At 42.3% G+C, this 18338-nt stretch overlaps 1 protein-coding gene across 1 annotated transcript in view; it reads right to left on the bottom strand.

The window, feature by feature from the left end:
* ARHGAP5 (Rho GTPase activating protein 5) overlaps nucleotides 1-18338 on the bottom strand; it is a 93986-nt gene that overhangs the window by 4952 nt on the left and 70696 nt on the right. The window contains exons 4-5 of the mRNA XM_069730490.1: nucleotides 13360-13437; nucleotides 6020-6151 (exon numbers count right to left, since the gene is read on the bottom strand). Of these exons, the coding sequence (XP_069586591.1) occupies nucleotides 6020-6151; nucleotides 13360-13437 (210 nt within the window). The remainder of the gene's footprint in view (nucleotides 1-6019; nucleotides 6152-13359; nucleotides 13438-18338) is intronic.

Here is an 18338-nt window from a genome sequence, read left to right as displayed (position 1 = left end):
TCACTCTTTAGTCAAAGAGAATCCTGGACATTTATATTCTAACTTTTGTTTATTATCAGCTAAATATACAGCTGACGGACTCCATAGAATTCACAACCATTTACGCCAGTCACTCATTTTAAAAGGAAGCTGTCAACAGGTTTTTTCTATTTATTCTGAGTAGCATAATAAAGAAAAATAGCCTGATTCCAGCTGTGTCACTAAACTGCAGGAGATTATCACTGCTGGACTAAGTCTCATGTGCACAACAGTCAGGATAATCTGTGTATCCCTGCCCCGACTATTGATTGGTAGCTTGCTTACAGTGCACACAGAAAGCTGCCAATCAGTGGTGTGGGTGGGGTTATACAGAGCTCAGCATTCAGAGAACTGCTACATCTTCAGCAGACAAAACAGTGATTCTACCAAAACTGCACTGAGCAGCCCAGTAAGTGACATCACTGGAATCAGGATTTCTAGCCATATATTATTATCTCAGATTACATAGCAAATGTCTGCTGACGGATTCTCTTGTCAACATGGGATGATATAACACTAGATGTTGACTACGTGTCTTTTCCAGGTTAGGAGTTGGGAGGAATGTTTTTTAACAATATAGTAGATATAAGCCTAACCAGAAAGACATATTTTTGATACAGACAGCATGATGTGCTGGACCTTCTGTAAATCTCAGTATAGAGTAGAATCTCAGAGGTCAGTACCTGAATAATTGAACCTTCATAGAATTACATTTAGTAGGATGTAAACATTGTTTTTCTAATTTTATTTCTGATACATGGATATCGGGGCGGCCATCTTTGCTCTGGTGCTTTACAGCAGATATATGGACATAGGCTACAATAGACTAGAAATGTTTGCAGACTGATAGAGCGAGGACCATCTGTTATCGGTGCATTAACGACAATGTGGCATCCATAGACAGGTGTTTTCCTAATCCTGCCTATGAACATAATGGCATGACTACTGGCTAATGTCAGCCATACTCCGCAGCTTCTCTACATGCATTTGCATATTTGGGGGCAGTGTTCTGGATTACTGCGTTGAGAAACACGTGATGGTGTCTCCGTGGTGTTGGATGTTTTGGTCTCCACGAGGTCAATCATCCGTGCCTTTATAGACTTTCTACTAGGCACTGCTCCTGATAGCCAGTTTCCGACTCCACACTGATGAGGGGCAAAAATCCCGAAACAGCTGTCTGTGGATGGATACCTTGCTTGGCATAGGTGGTTTTCCTTTATTGGATGTTTTCCTTTATTGGATGCTGCCCTTCCCTTGGTTGTTCCTTCCCGGGGAAAGGCCTGGCTATTCACTGCCTGCGTTGAGAAACATGTGATGGTGTCTCCACAGCTCCTCTACATGCATTTGCATATTTGGGGGCAGTGTTCTGGATCACTGCGTTGAGAAACACGTGATGGTGTCTCTGCGATGTTGGATGTTTTGGTCTCCACGAGGTCAATCATCCGTGCCTTTATAGACTTTCTACTAGGCACTGCTCCTGATAGCCAGTTTCCTACTCCACACTGATGAGGGGCATAAACCTTGAAACAGCTGTCTGTGGATGGATACCATGCTTGGCATAGGTGGTTTTCCTTTATTGGATGTTTTCCTTTATTGGATGCTGCCCTTCCCTTGGTTGTTCCTTCCCGCGGAAAGGCCTGGCTATTCACTGCCTGCGTTGAGAAACACGTGATGATGTCTCCGCAGCTCCTCTACAGCCATACACATTGGACATCTGTTGACCAAGCCATCATCTCTCCCGACTCCCCCACACCTACTGTAGTAAGCTCTCTGCTCGGCTGGCACTCCTGTGTTCTCTTATTACAGAGCCGCTGTCCGATCATCCGGCAGAGGCTTATTTCACATACAAAACCGCCTGATAATTTCAGTTCCCCGACAATCTGTCCCTGAGCAGTCAAAAGAGATAGACTGCTGGCCCATGCCTCCGAAATCAGCTGGTTTGCAAGTGCAGAACACCTACAGAGGAAAACTCACATACCAGAAAACGTTATCCATTATAAATATATGTTAAGAACCTATACCTCTGCCCTTCACCTCACCAAACAGACCTACTTCACCACCCTGATCTCCTCACTATCAAACACCACAAAAAAACTGACACCCTTCACTCCCTCCTCAGTCCGAAAGCACAGGTCCTTATAGAAGACATTTGTGCTGATGATCTGGTCTCCCACTTTAAAGAGAAAATAGAAAATATCTGTCAGGAAATTAGCTCCCATCCCTCCTCAAGTCTCCGCTGGCTTACTCTCCACATTTGACCCAGTCACAGAAGAAGTCTCCAGGCTCCTTTCTGCTCATTCTACTACATGCACTACTGACCCCATTCCCTCACATCTCCTCCAGTGTCTCTCTCCAGTTGTCATTACTCACCTAACTTAAATCTGCAATCTCTCCCTCTTCTCTGGTATTTTCCCCTGCTCTTTCAAACAATATCATAACTCCATTATTAAAAAAAAAAAAAAAAACCTCTCGACCCATCCCGCACAAATATCTACAGACCAGTCTCCAATCTCTCCTTCATCTCAACTTTTGGAGCACCTGGTCTTCTCCCGCCTTACCCGTTACCTCTTCACTCATTCCATCCTAGATCCTTCACTGACTGGCTTCCGCCCCTACATTCAACAGAAACTGCACTCAAAGAGACGAATGACCTTCTGACAGCAAAACGTAACAGTGACCACTCTGCTCATTCTTCACAACCTCTCTGCAGCTTTTGATACTGTTGACCACCATTTCCTACTCTCTATGTATCACTCAATCTGTATAAAGGTCACTGCTCTCTCCTGGTTCTCGTCCTATCTTTCTGACCACTCCTTCAGTATTTTGTTCGCTGGCTCCACTTCGTCCCCTCTTCCTCTCACTGTTGGGGTACCTCAGGGTTCAGATTTTGACCCTCTTCCCCTCTCTCTACACAGCCCCAATTGGATGGATCATCAGCAGATTAGGTTTTCAGTACCATCTTTATGCTGATGAGTAGGGATGAGATAGTGTACTCGTTGCTCGGGTTTGTTCATGTTCGGAAATTTAGTTTTCATCCCCACAGCTGAATGATTTATGGCTGCTAGCCAGCCTAAGTACATGTGGGGGTTGCCTGGTTGCTAGGGAATCCCCACATGTGTTCAAGCTGGCTAACAGATGTAAATCATTCAGCTGCGGGGATGAAAACTAAATCTCCGATCACTAAAAAATACTCGGAGACCACCAGAGAATGCTCGGGAAAACCAGAGCAACGAGTATATTCGCTCATCACTACTGATGACACATCTATACATGTCATCCCCTGACCTTACCCCTGCTATAATGCAGAACACCAGTGACAGTCTGTCCACAGTCTCCAACATCATGTCCGCTCTATAACAATCTCAACCTTTCTAAAACTGAACTTCCTCTGCTCCCACTGTCTACTAACCACCCTAAATCAGCCATCTCCCTCTCTGTGGGTGGCACCATAATAACGCCCAGGTGCGCTGTCTGGGTGTTATGTTTGACATAAGAATATCTCTAGCATCCACCCCTTTCTCACCATGGAAACAACAAAAACCCTCACTGTTGCCCTGATCCACTCCCGCCTGGACTACTGTAATTCTCTATTAATTGGCCTCCCCCTCTCACTCAACTTTCCCCTCTCCAGTCCATCCTTAACCCCTATCTGACCTCGGACGGGATAGTACGTCCGAGGTCAGATCCCCTGCTTTGATGCAGGGCTCCGCGGTGAGCCCGCATCAAAGCCGGGACATTTCAGCTGTTTTGAACAGCTGACATGTGCCCGTAATAGGCGTGGGCAGAATCGCGATCTGCCCGCACCTATTAACTAGTTAAATGCCGCTGTCAAATGCAGACAGCGGCATTTAACTACCGCATCCGGCCGGGCGGCCGGAAATGACGTCATCGCCGACCCCCGTCACATGATCGGGGGTCGGCGATGCGTCTCCATTGTAACCATAGAGGTCCTTGAGACCTCTATGGTTACTGAACGCCGGTGGCTGTGAGCGCCACCCTGTGGACGGCGCTCACAGCACACCTGCATTTCTGCTACATAGCAGCGATCAGCAGATCGCTGCTATGTAGCAGAGCCGATCGTGCTATGCCTGCTTCTAGCCTCCCATGGAGGCTATTGAAGCATGGCAAAAGTAAAAAAAAAAAGTTGAAAAAAAATGTTAAAAAAATAAAAAAAATATAAAAGTTTAAATCACCCCCCTTTCGCCCCAATCAAAATAAATCAATAAAAAAAAATATAAAATCTACACATATTTGGTATCGCCGCGCTCAGAATCGCCCGATCTATCAACTAAAAAAAAGCATTAACCTGATCGCTAAACGGCGTAGCGGGAAAAAAAATTCAAAATGCCAGAATTACGTTTTTTTGGTCGCCGCGACATTGCATTAAAATGCAATAACGGGCGATCAAAAGAACGTATCTGCACCGAAATGCTATCATCAAAAACATCATCTCGGCACGCAAAAAATAAGCCCTCAACCGACCCCAGATCACGAAAAATGGAGACGCTATGGGTATCGGAAAATGGCGCAATTTTTTTTTTTTTTTAAAGCAAAGTTTGGAATTTTTTTTCACCACTTAGATAAAAAATAACCTAGTCATGTTAGGTGTCTATGAACTCGTACTGACCTGGAGAATCATAATGTCAAGTCAGTTTTAGCATTTAGTGAACCTAGCAAAAAAGCCAAAACAAAAAACAAGTGTGGGATTGCACTTTTTTGCAATTTCACCGCACTTGGAATTTTTTTCCCGTTTTCTAGTACACGACATGCTAAAACCAATGATGTCGTTCAAAAGTACAACTCGTCCCGCAAAAAATAAGCCCTCACATGGCCATATTGACAGAAAAATAAAAAAAGTTATGGCTCTGGGAAGGAGGGGAGTGAAAAACGAACACGGAAAAACGAAAAATCCCAAGGTCATGAAGGGGTTAATGCAGCAGCCAGGGTCATCCATCTGGCTAATCGGTACGCAGAAGCGTTCGCCCTGTGCCAGTCATTGCACTGGCTGCCCATACATTATAGGATACAATTTAAACTGCTTGTTCTAACCTCTCCACAGTGCGGCACCCTCCTACATCTCCTCCCTCATTTGTTTATCAGCCTCCTCGGACTCTACGCTCTGCAAGCGACTTTCGACTAACATCCACACTAATCTGTACCTCCCACTTCTGGGTCCAAGACTTCTCCCAATCCTCTGCAATGCTCTACCCCATTATTAGGTCTTTTTAGAATAAAAAGAAATTAGGTCTAAATTTAGAAATTAGGTCTAAATACAACTTACACAGGTTTAGGCGTTCCCTAAAAACATCTATTTAGTGTGGCCTATCACATTCCCTAATCTAATTCCTTTTTATATACAGCCCATTCTCTACTTCTCTGAATATAACTCTCCATCAAGTCCACCGCACCCAAGAGCACTACAACTATTGGCTGGTGATTACCTCAAGCAGCCTTGATCTATCCCCGATATCCTCAAGATGGCTGGACCATTATTGTAAATAAGCCCCTGTACTTTGTGTCTCCCCCACCTCATTGTAGATTGGGCAGGGTTGTCATTATTTTGCTTAAATTATTCTATTATCTTTAACGTTGTTACTTAGGACTATATGAACTGCTGAATTGTAAAGCGCTGTGGAATGTGTTTGCGCTATATAAATTAAGAGTATTATTAACTTATAAATTGTGTATTAATAGAACCTGAGTATTAGTATTGTATTTTATTATCTATATTAATTATATTTTTAAGTATTGTATTTAAAAATTAATTTTTATTCTGATGACACTTTCCCTTTAACCATAAAGTTTTATATTGGCCTTCCAGATAGTGTGATTATTTTATGTCCAATTATTGAAAAATATGTGATAACCGCCACATCAGGAGTCCGGTTCCGGATTAGTGGAATGTTATGGGATGGCTATGGCTATTTTCGCTCCATGTATTATCTCAAAGCAGTGGCCCGCTAGCACCCAGAGAAGGTAGATATAAAGGACTTCTACTTACTAGAAGCGTCCAGAAGTTCAGGGTGATGAATATATGGTATTAGAGGGGCCGGCAGATCAGCAAAAAATGCCTTGAGAGCACCGGCCACCGCGTTTACATTAACTTCCATGGTCGCCAGGTTCAGACTGTTATCTGCAATACAAACGAGACAGCACATGAGTATGAGAACAGGCACGAGACATCTCCAAGGATGGAAAGAAGGAGACACCAAGGGCTTGTCACCAAAGTACAAAGAGGCTGTTGTAACCTGAACATTGTGTTCTCTCCCACTATATTGATAATGAAGGGGAATAACAGGCACTGTGCAAACAGAACTAATCTCACAAATGCAGATAGAGTCTGTAATAAAAAAAACAATCAATTAAAGGAGCTGTCCAGGGAAAAACAAAGCTTTGGATATGTGAAACGTAAAATCCGAGTCACACTCATCTACCAGCACATGCTTGGATCCAGCTTCAGCAGAGATGGGAAGAATTGTCTCTGTACCACCAGATTGGCTGCAGCGGTGTGGAGAAACAGTGACATCACCGCTTACTGAGCGGCCTGCGCTGGACCCAGGTGGGTGCCGGTAGGTGAATATAACAAAGTTTATTTTATCTTACAACTCTAATTTCATGGGCAGCGTTTTGTTATGCCCTGATAACTAGTGAAGAGCGCAAGTGCTCGTTACTCAAGTTTGGACCAAGTATCGTGGATGCTCCAATGACATGTTCGATTACCCGAGCCCACGTGTGTCACAGCTGTTAACCAGCCACAAAACATGGGAGGATGGTCCATGTATGTCAGGCAAACTCTGCATGTTTTGTGGCGGTCTGACAGCTGCAAAACATGAGGGCGCAATAAATCGAACACATCACTTGAGCCCCCGCGATACACTGTGCATACCCGAGAACTCTAGAGAAGCTCCCCTAACGAGCACTTGCACTCATCGCTACTGATAAACCCTGAGGCATAGGAGCAGTTTTTCATTATAAAATCATCTTTTGTGGCAAGTAATTCTGAAAACATCCCAACAAATAAATGCAATCGTCAGCTATAAACAAGAATGCTGACATGAAAATGCTCTGCAATACATGAGGCCTGAAATGTTTAATAAGAAGTTATTTATTCCCAATGGTAAACGCAAAAAAATCCCTCCAAAAAACGTTATGTTGGCTGAATTGGTCACATCACCACCCAAGAAACCGATCAAAAAGTTGTAAGTACACCAAAATGGTATTCATAAAAACTTCAGCTTACCCCACAAAAAAGAAGCCATCACAACATGGTTCTTGGAAGATGGGGATGACCAAACAAGACTGGGAAATCCAAAACTAAATGGACAGGAGGGTTATGACACTTCCCAGTAAATATTTTATATAGTGTGCATGCCGGTCCAGCAGCCACATTTACCATGGCATGCCAATAGTGGTCTGTACGTTATTACGGGAGAGTCCAGCAGCTACATTCACCATAGCATGCCAATAGGGATCTGTACGTTATTACGGGAGGGTCCAGCAGCTACATTCACCATGGCATGCCAATAGTGGTCTGTACGTTATTACGGGAGGGTCAAGCATCTACATTCACCATAGCATGCCAATAGGGGTCTGTACATTATTATGGGAGGGTCAAGCATCTACATTCACCATGGCATGCCAATAGTGGTCTGTACGTTATTACGGGAGAGTCCAGCAGCTACATTCACCATAGCATGCCAATAGGGATCTGTACGTTATTACGGGAGGGTCCAGCAGCTACATTCACCATGGCATGCCAATAGTGGTCTGTACGTTATTACGGGAGGGTCAAGCATCTACATTCACCATAGCATGCCAATAGGGGTCTGTACATTATTATGGGAGGGTCAAGCATCTACATTCACCATGGCATGCCAATAGTGGTCTGTACGTTATTACGGGAGGGTCAAGCATCTACATTCACCATAGCATGCCAATAGGGGTCTGTACGTTATTACGGGAGGGTCCAGCATCTACATTTACCATGGCATGCCAATAGTGGTCTGTACGTTATTACGGGAGAGTCCAGCAGCTACATTCACCATAGCATGCCAATAGGGGTCTGTACGTTATTACGGGAGGGTCCAGCAGCTACATTCACCATGGCATGCCAATAGTGGTCTGTACGTTATTACGGGAGGGTCAAGCATCTACATTCACCATAGCATGCCAATAGGGGTCTGTACGTTATTACGGGAGGGTCAAGCATCTACATTCACCATAGCATGCCAATAGGGGTCTGTATGTTATTACGGGAGGGTCCAGCATCTACATTCACCATAGCATGCCAATAGGCATCTGTACGTTATTACGGGAGGGTCCAGCAGCTACATTCACCATGGCATGCCAATAGGGGTCTGTACGTTATTACGGGAGGGTCCAGCATCTACATTCACCATAGCATGCCAATAGGTGTCTGTACGTTATTACGGGAGGGTCAAGCATCTACATTCACCATGGCATGCCAATAGGTGTCATTATGTTATTACGGGAGGGTCCAGCAGCTACATTCACCATGGCATGCCAATAGGGGTCTGTACGTTATTACGGGAGGGTCCAGCATCTACATTCACCATAGCATGCCAATAGGCGTCTGTACGTTATTACGGGAGGGTCCAGCAGCTACATTCACCATGGCATGCCAATAGGGATCTGTACGTTATTACGGGAGAGTCCAGCATCTACATTCACCATAGCATGCCAATAGGCATCTGTACGTTATTACAAGAGGGTCCAGCAGCTACATTCACCATGGCATGCCAATAGGGGTCTGTACGTTATTACGGGAGGGTCAAGCATCTACATTCACCATAGCATGCCAATAGGCGTCTGTACGTTATTACAAGAGGGTCCTGCAGCTACATTTACCATGGCATGCCAATAGGGGTCTACACGTTATTACGGGAGGATCCAGCAGCTACATTTATTATGGCATGCCAATAGTTCCTCATGATTGTGGTAAATTTATTTAATATGGCTTGTGTTTGTGAGGAAAAAAAACAAAAACGTAAATTTAGCGAAAATATAGAAACAAAGTTTAAAAATGCCCTTAAATCAGATATGTCACACAAAATAGTTAAAAAAAGAACATTTACCACATGTCTACTTTACATCAGCACAATTTTTGAATTTTTTTTGTTAGGAAGTAATAAGGGTTAACCAGCAATTTCATTTTCCCAACAAAATTTACAAAACAATTTTTAAGGGACCACATCACACTTCAAGCGACTTTGAGGGGTCAGAAAATAGCCAAAAGTGACACCGTTGTAAAAACTGCTGAAAACCACATTCAAGAAGTTTATTAACCCTTCAGGTGCCTCATAGGAATTTTTGCTATGTGGAAGGAAAAAATTAAACTTTTACACAAAAATTATACTTTAGCCCCAAATTATTCAATTTCTCAAGGGTATCATTACAAATTTCACCATAAAATTTGTTGTGCAATCTCTCTTGAGTACAAAGATGCCGAATATATGAAGGAAAACTATTTGGGCGCACAGCAGGGCTTGGAAGGGAAGGAGCGTCATTAGACGTTTTGAATGCAAAATTTGTTGGAATAATTAGCGAACGCCATGTTGTATTTGTAGAGCCCCTGATGTGCCTAAACAGTGGAAACCGCTCACAAGTGACCCCATTTAGGAAACTAGACCTCCCTCAAGAAACTTAACTAGATGTGTAGTGAGCATAGAGCTGTGAAGATTTATTAAAAAAAAAAAAAAAAAAATTTTTCCCACAAACTTTTTTTGCCCCAATTTTTAAACTACAGAAGAAAATGAACCCAAAAATGTGTTGTGCAATTTTTCATGAGCACACAAACACTCCATATGTGAGGGAAAACTATTGTTTGGGTGCATGGCAGGGCTCAGAAAGGAGTGACGTTTTGGAAAGCCGACTCTGATGGAATGGTCTGCAGATGTTGTGTCACATTTGGAAAGCCCCTGATGTGGAAAACACCCACAAGTGACCCCATTTTTTTAAACTAGACCCCTCAAGGAATATATTTAGATATGTGGTGAGCCCCTTGAACCCACAGATGCTTCACAGGATTTTACAATGTGGATATGTAAAAACGAAAAAACATTTATAAACACAAAAATGTTGTTTCAGCCCCAATTTGTTTCATTTTCAGAAGGATAGCAGGAGAAAATAGACCCCAAAATCTTTTGTGCTATTTCTCTGGAGTATGCCGATACCCCATATGTCGGCAAAAACAACATTTGAGGAAGTGCAAAGTTCAGAAAAGAAGAGGCGCCATATTGGAGTTCAGATTTTGCTGGACTGGTTTGAGGGTGCCATGTCATATTGGGCAAAGCCAAAGGCCCGAGGAACAAGAAAAGCAGAGCCCCATAAGGCTACGTTCACATTAGCGTTGTGCGGGGCAGCGTCGGGCGCAGCCCCGGCGACGCATGCGTCATGCGCCCCTATATTTAACATGGGGGGCGCATGGACATGCGTTGTCTTGCGTTTTGTGACGCATGCGTCATTTTGGCGCAACTGTCAGGGCGCAGAGGACGCTACATGATGCATTTTTTCTGCGCCAAAAATCATGCAAAATTGAACGCATGCGTCACAAAAAGCTGCATTATGCATGCGTTGTGTGTTGAGTTGCCGACGAAGCACCGCACGACGCAAATGTGAACTTAGCCTAAGAGACCCCATTTTACAAACTACACCTCTCAATGAATTCATCTAGGGGTGCAGTGATCATCTTGACACCACAGGTGGGTCACAGAATTTTATACAATTGGGCACGGAAGAAAAAAATTACATTTTTACCAAACTTTTGTTTAAGCCCCTGATTTCACATTTACACTCTGGGAAGTGGGTAAAATGGCACCAGAATTTCTCCTGAATGTAGAAATACCCCATATGTGGCTATACAACACTGCTTAGCCACCTGGGGAGTAAGGAGTGCAATTTGCATCCTGAAGCGCAAATATTTCTAGTAGTATGCAGATTTCATATACAGATGCCCTAAGTGCTAGAATAGCAGGATCACCCCTCAAGGGACCCCATTTTGGAAATTATAACCCTTTGGGAATTTATCTATAAGTTTAGTGATGATTTTTCTTTCCATGGGTCTTTTCCAGAAACAAGGAGCAGTGGATGTTGCTGAGTGAAAATTGCAAACTTCCATTGTAGAGACCAGTACGCTGCAGTGACCAGTAAATGTGCCCAGTTCCCTATAGGAATGCCAAACATGTGGAAGCTAACTGCAGTTTAGGCACACTGTACTCAAAAGGTAAGGGGTCATATGGAATTGGGTGCACAGAATTTGCTGAATTTCTTTTGACGGGTGAGGAGCCTTTTTGCTACCAGTAACGTCGAAGCCCTCTATATTTCCGTTAACAGATGACAGACCTCAATAGGGACTTGCATTTTTGTGGATTGATTTGAAGCTTGTATTGGGAACATTTACATAATGTTTGGGATCACATTTATCCTACGCTCTACACTGAGCACTTATATTGGGGTTTCCATCTAAGCCTCTGAGTGACATGATTCAGATGAAACCCCTGATGGATCAATTCACTATAATAAGGCAGCAGAGTTACTCTGGACTTCGTCTGGACTCTGTTCAACAGTGTCCTTTTTTCAGAGGTGCACAAAACTGTGGTTGATGGCACTTTTATGCACATTTAAAAAGACAAGACACAGCCAGATCATAGGCAGCCACACAGCGTTCACAGTACCTCAATCTGCCTCATTACAAGGAATCTTCCGCCAGGGGTTTGGTCTGAATCACATATTTAAGACATTTACATGGAACCCCTGGTGTAGTCGCTCAGCACAGAGCGCGCAGGATAAATGTGCACTGAGCCTTACTGCGATCTTTGGGAGGCAGAATGAACAAATCACCAACAGGTGAAGAATTGGTTTTATTTATTTCTACCCTGTTCCTCTTGCGGTATAAGTGATTAGACAACTTTATTATTCGGATCGGTGCAATTACAGAGATACCAGATTAATATAATTTTTTTTATGTTTGGCTGCTGTCATACACTAAAAGATGCTTCTTATTGAAAAAACTAGATCATGACCATATTTTGAGAGCTATAATTTTTCCATATTTTGAGCGCTATAATTTTTCCATATTTCATCCCACAGTTCTGTGAAGGCCTGCTTTTTTTGCAGTACCGTTTTCGGTCACAACATTTTTGGATCTCTTTTTATTCGGATTTTTGGGAGGCAGAATTAACAAAAACCAGCAACTCTGGAATTTTTTTTTTTTTTTTTTTTAATGCCATTGCTGTGGTAAACTTGATAAAGCGGCCTTATTTTCTGGGTTAGTCCGATTACAGTGATATCACATTTATATATAGTTTATGTTTTGGCACTTTTACACAAAAACTATTCTACAGAAAAAATAATTATTTTTACATCGCTTTTTCCTTAGAGCTATAACTATTTTCCTGCTGAAGGAGCTGTGTGACAGCTTGTTTTTTTGTGGGAAAAGATGACATTTTCAGTGATACCACTTTTATTTACATTCGTCTTTTTGATTGCGTTTTATTCCACTTATTGTTCGGTGGTATGATGAAAAAGCATTGTTCTTTGTCTTTTTTTTTTATTACGGTATTTTCTGAAGTGGTTAACTAGTGGGACAGTTTTATAGGTTGGGTAGTTCCGGACGAGGCAATACAAAGTGTGTACTTTTTCTCAAAATATTTTTTATATAAATATTTTTTTTATGGGTACAATATATAAAAAAGTGATTTTTTTTAAATATATATTTTAACAATATTTTTTTCACTTTATTCAGCCCGATTGCTTATTAAGCATCGGAATGCAGGAGCTTTCCCATGCCTTATAAAACGGTCAGTGCTGCACTGACAAACTTGGCTACATCATGCTCTGAGCATGATTTAGAAAGTTTGCTAGCTCTGGTGACCCAGATGTCGTCATGATGACATCGAGTAACCATGGCAACGATCGGGCCCCCGTGATGACGTTGTGGGGGCGGCGATCCAAGGGCAGAGGGGTTTTCTCTCTCTGCCTGCTCGCTAAATGCTGCAATCGATTGCAGCACTTTGCCAGTTAAAGTGCCGGAAGCGGTGCCCGCACTGGTTCTTAGCACCGAGTGCCGGGTGTCAGCAGGCAGAATCAACTGACACCTGGCAGCGATTGCCCACGCACAGCATCCTGTACGCGGGCGATATCCATGAAGTGTATATACTGTATTGGTCGGGAAGTCCTTCCCAACCATGACGTATATATACTGCAAATGTCAGGAAGGGGTTAAAGTAAAAGTGCAACGTTACTAAATGAATGGATTATTAGTACATAGCAATAATAGCGTGGAAAGTGGTAAACTATTACCTAATAACAGCGATTACTCACCCTGGTCAAACAGCTTCTGAATATTATCTTGGTCCGTTTTGTATCCGCTCACACGATATAGACCTTCAGTGCCAAGTCCTGAAATTAAATAAATAATTATAAATTATATTTCTTTTGATGTTGCCTAATGTGTAAAGGGCTCAAGCAAACGTAAATGCAGATTCTGGTACCAGAGCACAGAAAAATACATTCATAGTCAAAGAATCTTTTTACCCCTCTCCACTCAGACGATTTTTCATTTTCTCCTACCCTTTTTGAGTCAGGCGTATGAGGGCTTGTTTCTCGTGAGACAGAGTTGTACCTTTGAATGACACCATTCATTTTATCATGTGATGTACTGGAAAATGGGGGGGAAAAAATTTCAAGTGCAAAAATTCTAGTATGATTCCCCAGGTATGTACGATAACAGAGGTACCAAACATGCAGAGCTTTTTTTGTGTTAGTGAAGAATTTTTTTTTTTGCAAAAAATAAATGAATAATTAAGCTTGTGTCGTCGTTTTCAAAGACTCGTAATGTTTTCAATTTTTCATCAACGGGGCTGTCTGAGGACTTGTTTTTTGTGGTCTGAGCTGACATTTTTATTGATAACATTTTAGGGTAGATAAGATGTTTTGATAGTCTCTTACTGCAGTAGCCCACACAAAAAACAGCTATTCTAGAGTTTTATATTATATTTATGTTACATTTTGATAGACTTAATTTTTTTCTTTCTTTAATGGGTAGGGGGGAGGAATGGTAGAGAGATTTTTTTTTTTTCTACTGTATTTTATAGTCTCCTTAGGGACTTGAACCTGCAGATGTCTGACCACTGTGTCCAGCAAATTTCATGGCTGGCGTTCATACATTGACCAGTATAGTGAAGTACAACGCATCCGCAAAGGGCAAGGTGCCTAAAGAAAAACCAAGTCACTTATTTTAACCACTTGGTGTCTTTGGAAACCTGAAATTTCTTTCAGGAATAGAATATTCTATTAAAATGATTATGGCGGGGTATACCCCAATGAGCAAAGAAATGTATTCCTGTTCCCCCAACTTTTCTATTGGGGTTTATGAAGCTTCCTATCAAGGAGTCAATAAATAAAAGATGAACTGGCTAATGAAGAGTAGAATATTTCATCTACGGTTAACATACCCATGGTACCAGAGACATATTGGGCTCGCTTAACATTTTTCCACACAACAGATGGTGGGTGATACTTAAATTTGCCGTGTAAAGTGGTTGTCCATGTCCACCTTGCATCATGCATAGGTTCCATGGATCAGGGAAGGTCTGCTGGGGGATCCCCTTTCAAAATACATAGTTTATCAATTTTTGTGGGGAATATAGAGTAGCTTTTGGTCCAGACAAAACATCCATAGTGGCAAACACATGCATCCAATCTGATGGAGCCAGGCTGTACACATTGATGGGTTATTATATATCATCACGCAGTTATTTCCGGTGTAGGACTAGATGACACTAGCGGCAATTTACTTTTACTAGTTAGCGTTGGTCTGATCCGCTGGGGATCACTTCCAGAACTTCCTTTTCAGAGGAGATGGCCGGCTAAGTGAACACAGATTTGTGCTCGCCTTTAGCAAACCTTCACATGAAGCACGTAACAGCAGACACACCATAATGCTACTGCTGCTTGAAGACTTGTGCGGCGAGCGGCCAAAAAAGGAACAGATTCTTATCCAGTTCATAGATTTGCGAGACATTGCCCCATAAGGTCACGTCAGACTGTTGTCTTCACGATTAGGATACATTCAGATCTAAGTATGACTCTGCTTCAATCAAGGAACTGGAAACGCCAGACAAAGCGATAAGAGGAACCGAGAAAAGCTCACGATCAAGCAAATGGTTTCGCTCCCTTACGGCATTTGCTTTTGGTGCTATTTTGGTTGCAGATGTTTGTACTTGTGGAGAGCCGGAAAGCTCGCGTTTTATAAATGAACAAGGGGAACTGAAACAATGGATATGTTGTAATTCTAACAGAGTTGCCACTTCGCATCTTGTCCATACTGCTTCATTAGCCACCGATTAGAACGATGATGCGGACGAAAGTACGACTCCTAAGAAATGTGCTGCATATTTCAGCGGCTGTACGGAACTATGAAAAATATACTTCGGTAGTAGAATAAATTCCATTTCTATCCTTAATTTGTGGCAAGTTTTGACCGCACTCAGTTATGCCCCTACGCTTTTCAAAAAGTTTGTAGAACAGACATAAAAAAAAAAAACTTATGGAAAAAACAGTAGCAAAAAACTACTCCACTAAGAACAGTAATGAGAAACTACAAAAATTAGACAAGCTTTTTACTGCTTGCGATGAAGCTGCACAATCTCACGATGGTAGCCGTCAGGAAGGTGGATGCTTTGCTTCTCTCTTCAGAGCATGAATGCATTGGTGCAATAAGATAAGTGGCTCTACAGGGGTCCGACATAAACCCACACACCCGCCTACATAGAATCTAAACTAAATGATTAGCGGATCTGAAAAAGCGCGTTAATGGGAGCGATCAGTAATGTTAATTAAAAGATTAAAAATTCCACTGGTAATTATTCTATCCTTATGGTGCTCTTAAAGCGTACCACCGGTCCGACGGCGCACAAGCTGGCAGAGGGGAATCGCAGCGAGCTGTACTGCTCCTATTGCTCCGCAAAGGTGACGAGACCACAATTTGTGCCAGAATGGGAAAATCACTTCCAGGGCTTGTAATTTCAGTAACTCGGTAACGACATCGTTGCAATCAATGTTTTCTCTCTCAAAAAAAAAAAAAAAAAAAAAAAAAAAATCGATGACAAAAAACAAAGCAACTATTATGTCTCGTGTCTAAAATAAAAACATCCATATGCCAAAATGGTAGCGGACATAAAATTCTGTATGGGCCGATCCTACTCCTTAGAAAGAGCATATTAAAGCGAATGTGTGCGGAGTTTGCAGTCCGTTACCCTTGGGTTGGAAAGGCCTCCATGGGAGCTGTAGCAACAACAGGAAAGACTTTGAACTGACACAGTGATAATAGGAAAAAATATGTAGAATAGTAGAAATAAGGAAGTTTCAACACCTATAGTGCTGGCAGAATATTGATGAAAAGGAACAGTCCACTCAAAATGAGCATGTAGCCTACACAGATCATTATAAGTGATTAGCTGTATGATCGAAAATACAAAATATTCAGATTGAATATGGCGGCACTCACCACGGTCACCCGAATCACAGACAACGGCCCATTGAGACCGGCATAAGTGTCAGTAGATGTGTAATGGCCGTTGCCCGCTATGTGATTTGCTCATTCTCTCACCGCTAGAGTTTTGCTTCTAATGGATCAATAAAGAAGATATTATTACTTGGCGAGTGCAGCCATCTTCACTCCTGTTATTTTGGCTATGACAAAAAAATAAAATATCCAAACAATGCCGACTGTTATGTAATGATGTACATTGCTGGGAGGCAGAGGCTGCCATCGAACACGTACTTAGAAGAGGAAACGTTATTATTTTATTTTCTGTTGGACAAGTGTACTGAACTAATTGGACCCTGGGGATCAATATCAAAATACGGGATGACGAAGCTGAGCACGTTGCCTCGCTTATAAAGATAGCTCACTTGGCTTCTTCCACCTACAGGAACAGACACCTCTTCAGCTCATCCTTAAAGGATGCCCAAAAATAATATTCAGATGCCATATGGGGGCATTAATGCTTGTCCTGCAGCCGCCATGTGCCCAACATAGAAACCACACACACACACACACACACACACACACGCACTAATACAGTGATGAAGCAATACACAACAACAACCATCCCATAAGTAACCCCAATTGTCAACATCCCTGCCCCAAGCACAGAAGCAGTTAATGAGCATGCAGAGATAATGAGCCGCGCTAATAAAGCAATTAGTACTTCACTGTCACCTACAACAGTGGTAATTGCTGACATTTGGGGTATTATGCCAGGAGACCCTGTGGCTACTAAATCTTCAACGTTTAATTGCCCCTTCAACAAGCCATTCCTCCCCAGCTATATCATTTACACCAATGTGTGCCAAGTCACTTTAGATGCTGTTAAGAGTTTTTTGTTTTTTTTTTTTACAGTTTTTTTTTCTTAAACGCATGGCATTTTTAAATTGCGGTTTAATTTTTCAAACGATAGTAGCAAAAATAGCTGCAAAAAATACCGAAAAGTTTTGCTGCATTCAGTATTTGCAACCAGTTTTCATACATGTGAATGAGGTTTTAAATTTCATTTTCTCCATGAAGCCAGAAATACTGCACAGATTCAATTGTCCTGATCGCCATGCTTTGTTTGGGTATGTGCACACGTTGCGGATTTGGCTGCGGATCTGCAGCGGATTTGGCCCTGCGGATCCACAGCAGTGTTCCATGCAGTGTACAGTAGTACCATGTAAACCTATGGAAAACAAATCGCTGTGCACATGCTGCGGAAAATTCTGCGCAGAAACGCAGGGGTTTATTTTCTGCAGCAGGTCAATTCTTTGTGCGGAAACACAGCATATCTGCATCCATTGACTATACATTGAGTAAGGCAAATCCGCACATCAAAAAACGCATGACAATCTGCAAGTAATCCGCATCAATTCTGCATTAAATCCGCAAACATTCTGCCAAGAGATGCAGATTCTGTACGGAAAATTCTGTATACCAATCCGCAACGTGTGCACATACCCTAAATTTTCCACTCATTTGGAGAGGTCAGCTTGTCTTTATCAGCACTATAGGTGCTGGGACTTCCTCTCACTTGCCAGCCTTTCCATTATACATGTTTAGGCTATGTGCACACGTTGCGGATTGACAGCTGTTTTCCAGTACCATGTAAACCTATGGAAAACCAAATCCGTAGTGCACATGCTGCGGAAAATACAGCGCGGAAATGCTGCATTGTATTTTCCGCAGCATGTCAATTCTTTGCGCGGATTCAGCAGCGTTTTACACCTGCTCCTCAATAGGAATCCGTAGGTGTAAAATCGCA

This window comes from Ranitomeya imitator, chromosome 1, assembly GCF_032444005.1.
Source record: "Ranitomeya imitator isolate aRanImi1 chromosome 1, aRanImi1.pri, whole genome shotgun sequence".
In the NCBI taxonomy this organism is placed as follows: domain Eukaryota; kingdom Metazoa; phylum Chordata; class Amphibia; order Anura; family Dendrobatidae; genus Ranitomeya; species Ranitomeya imitator.
This window is presented reverse-complemented; position numbering and strand designations above follow the sequence as displayed.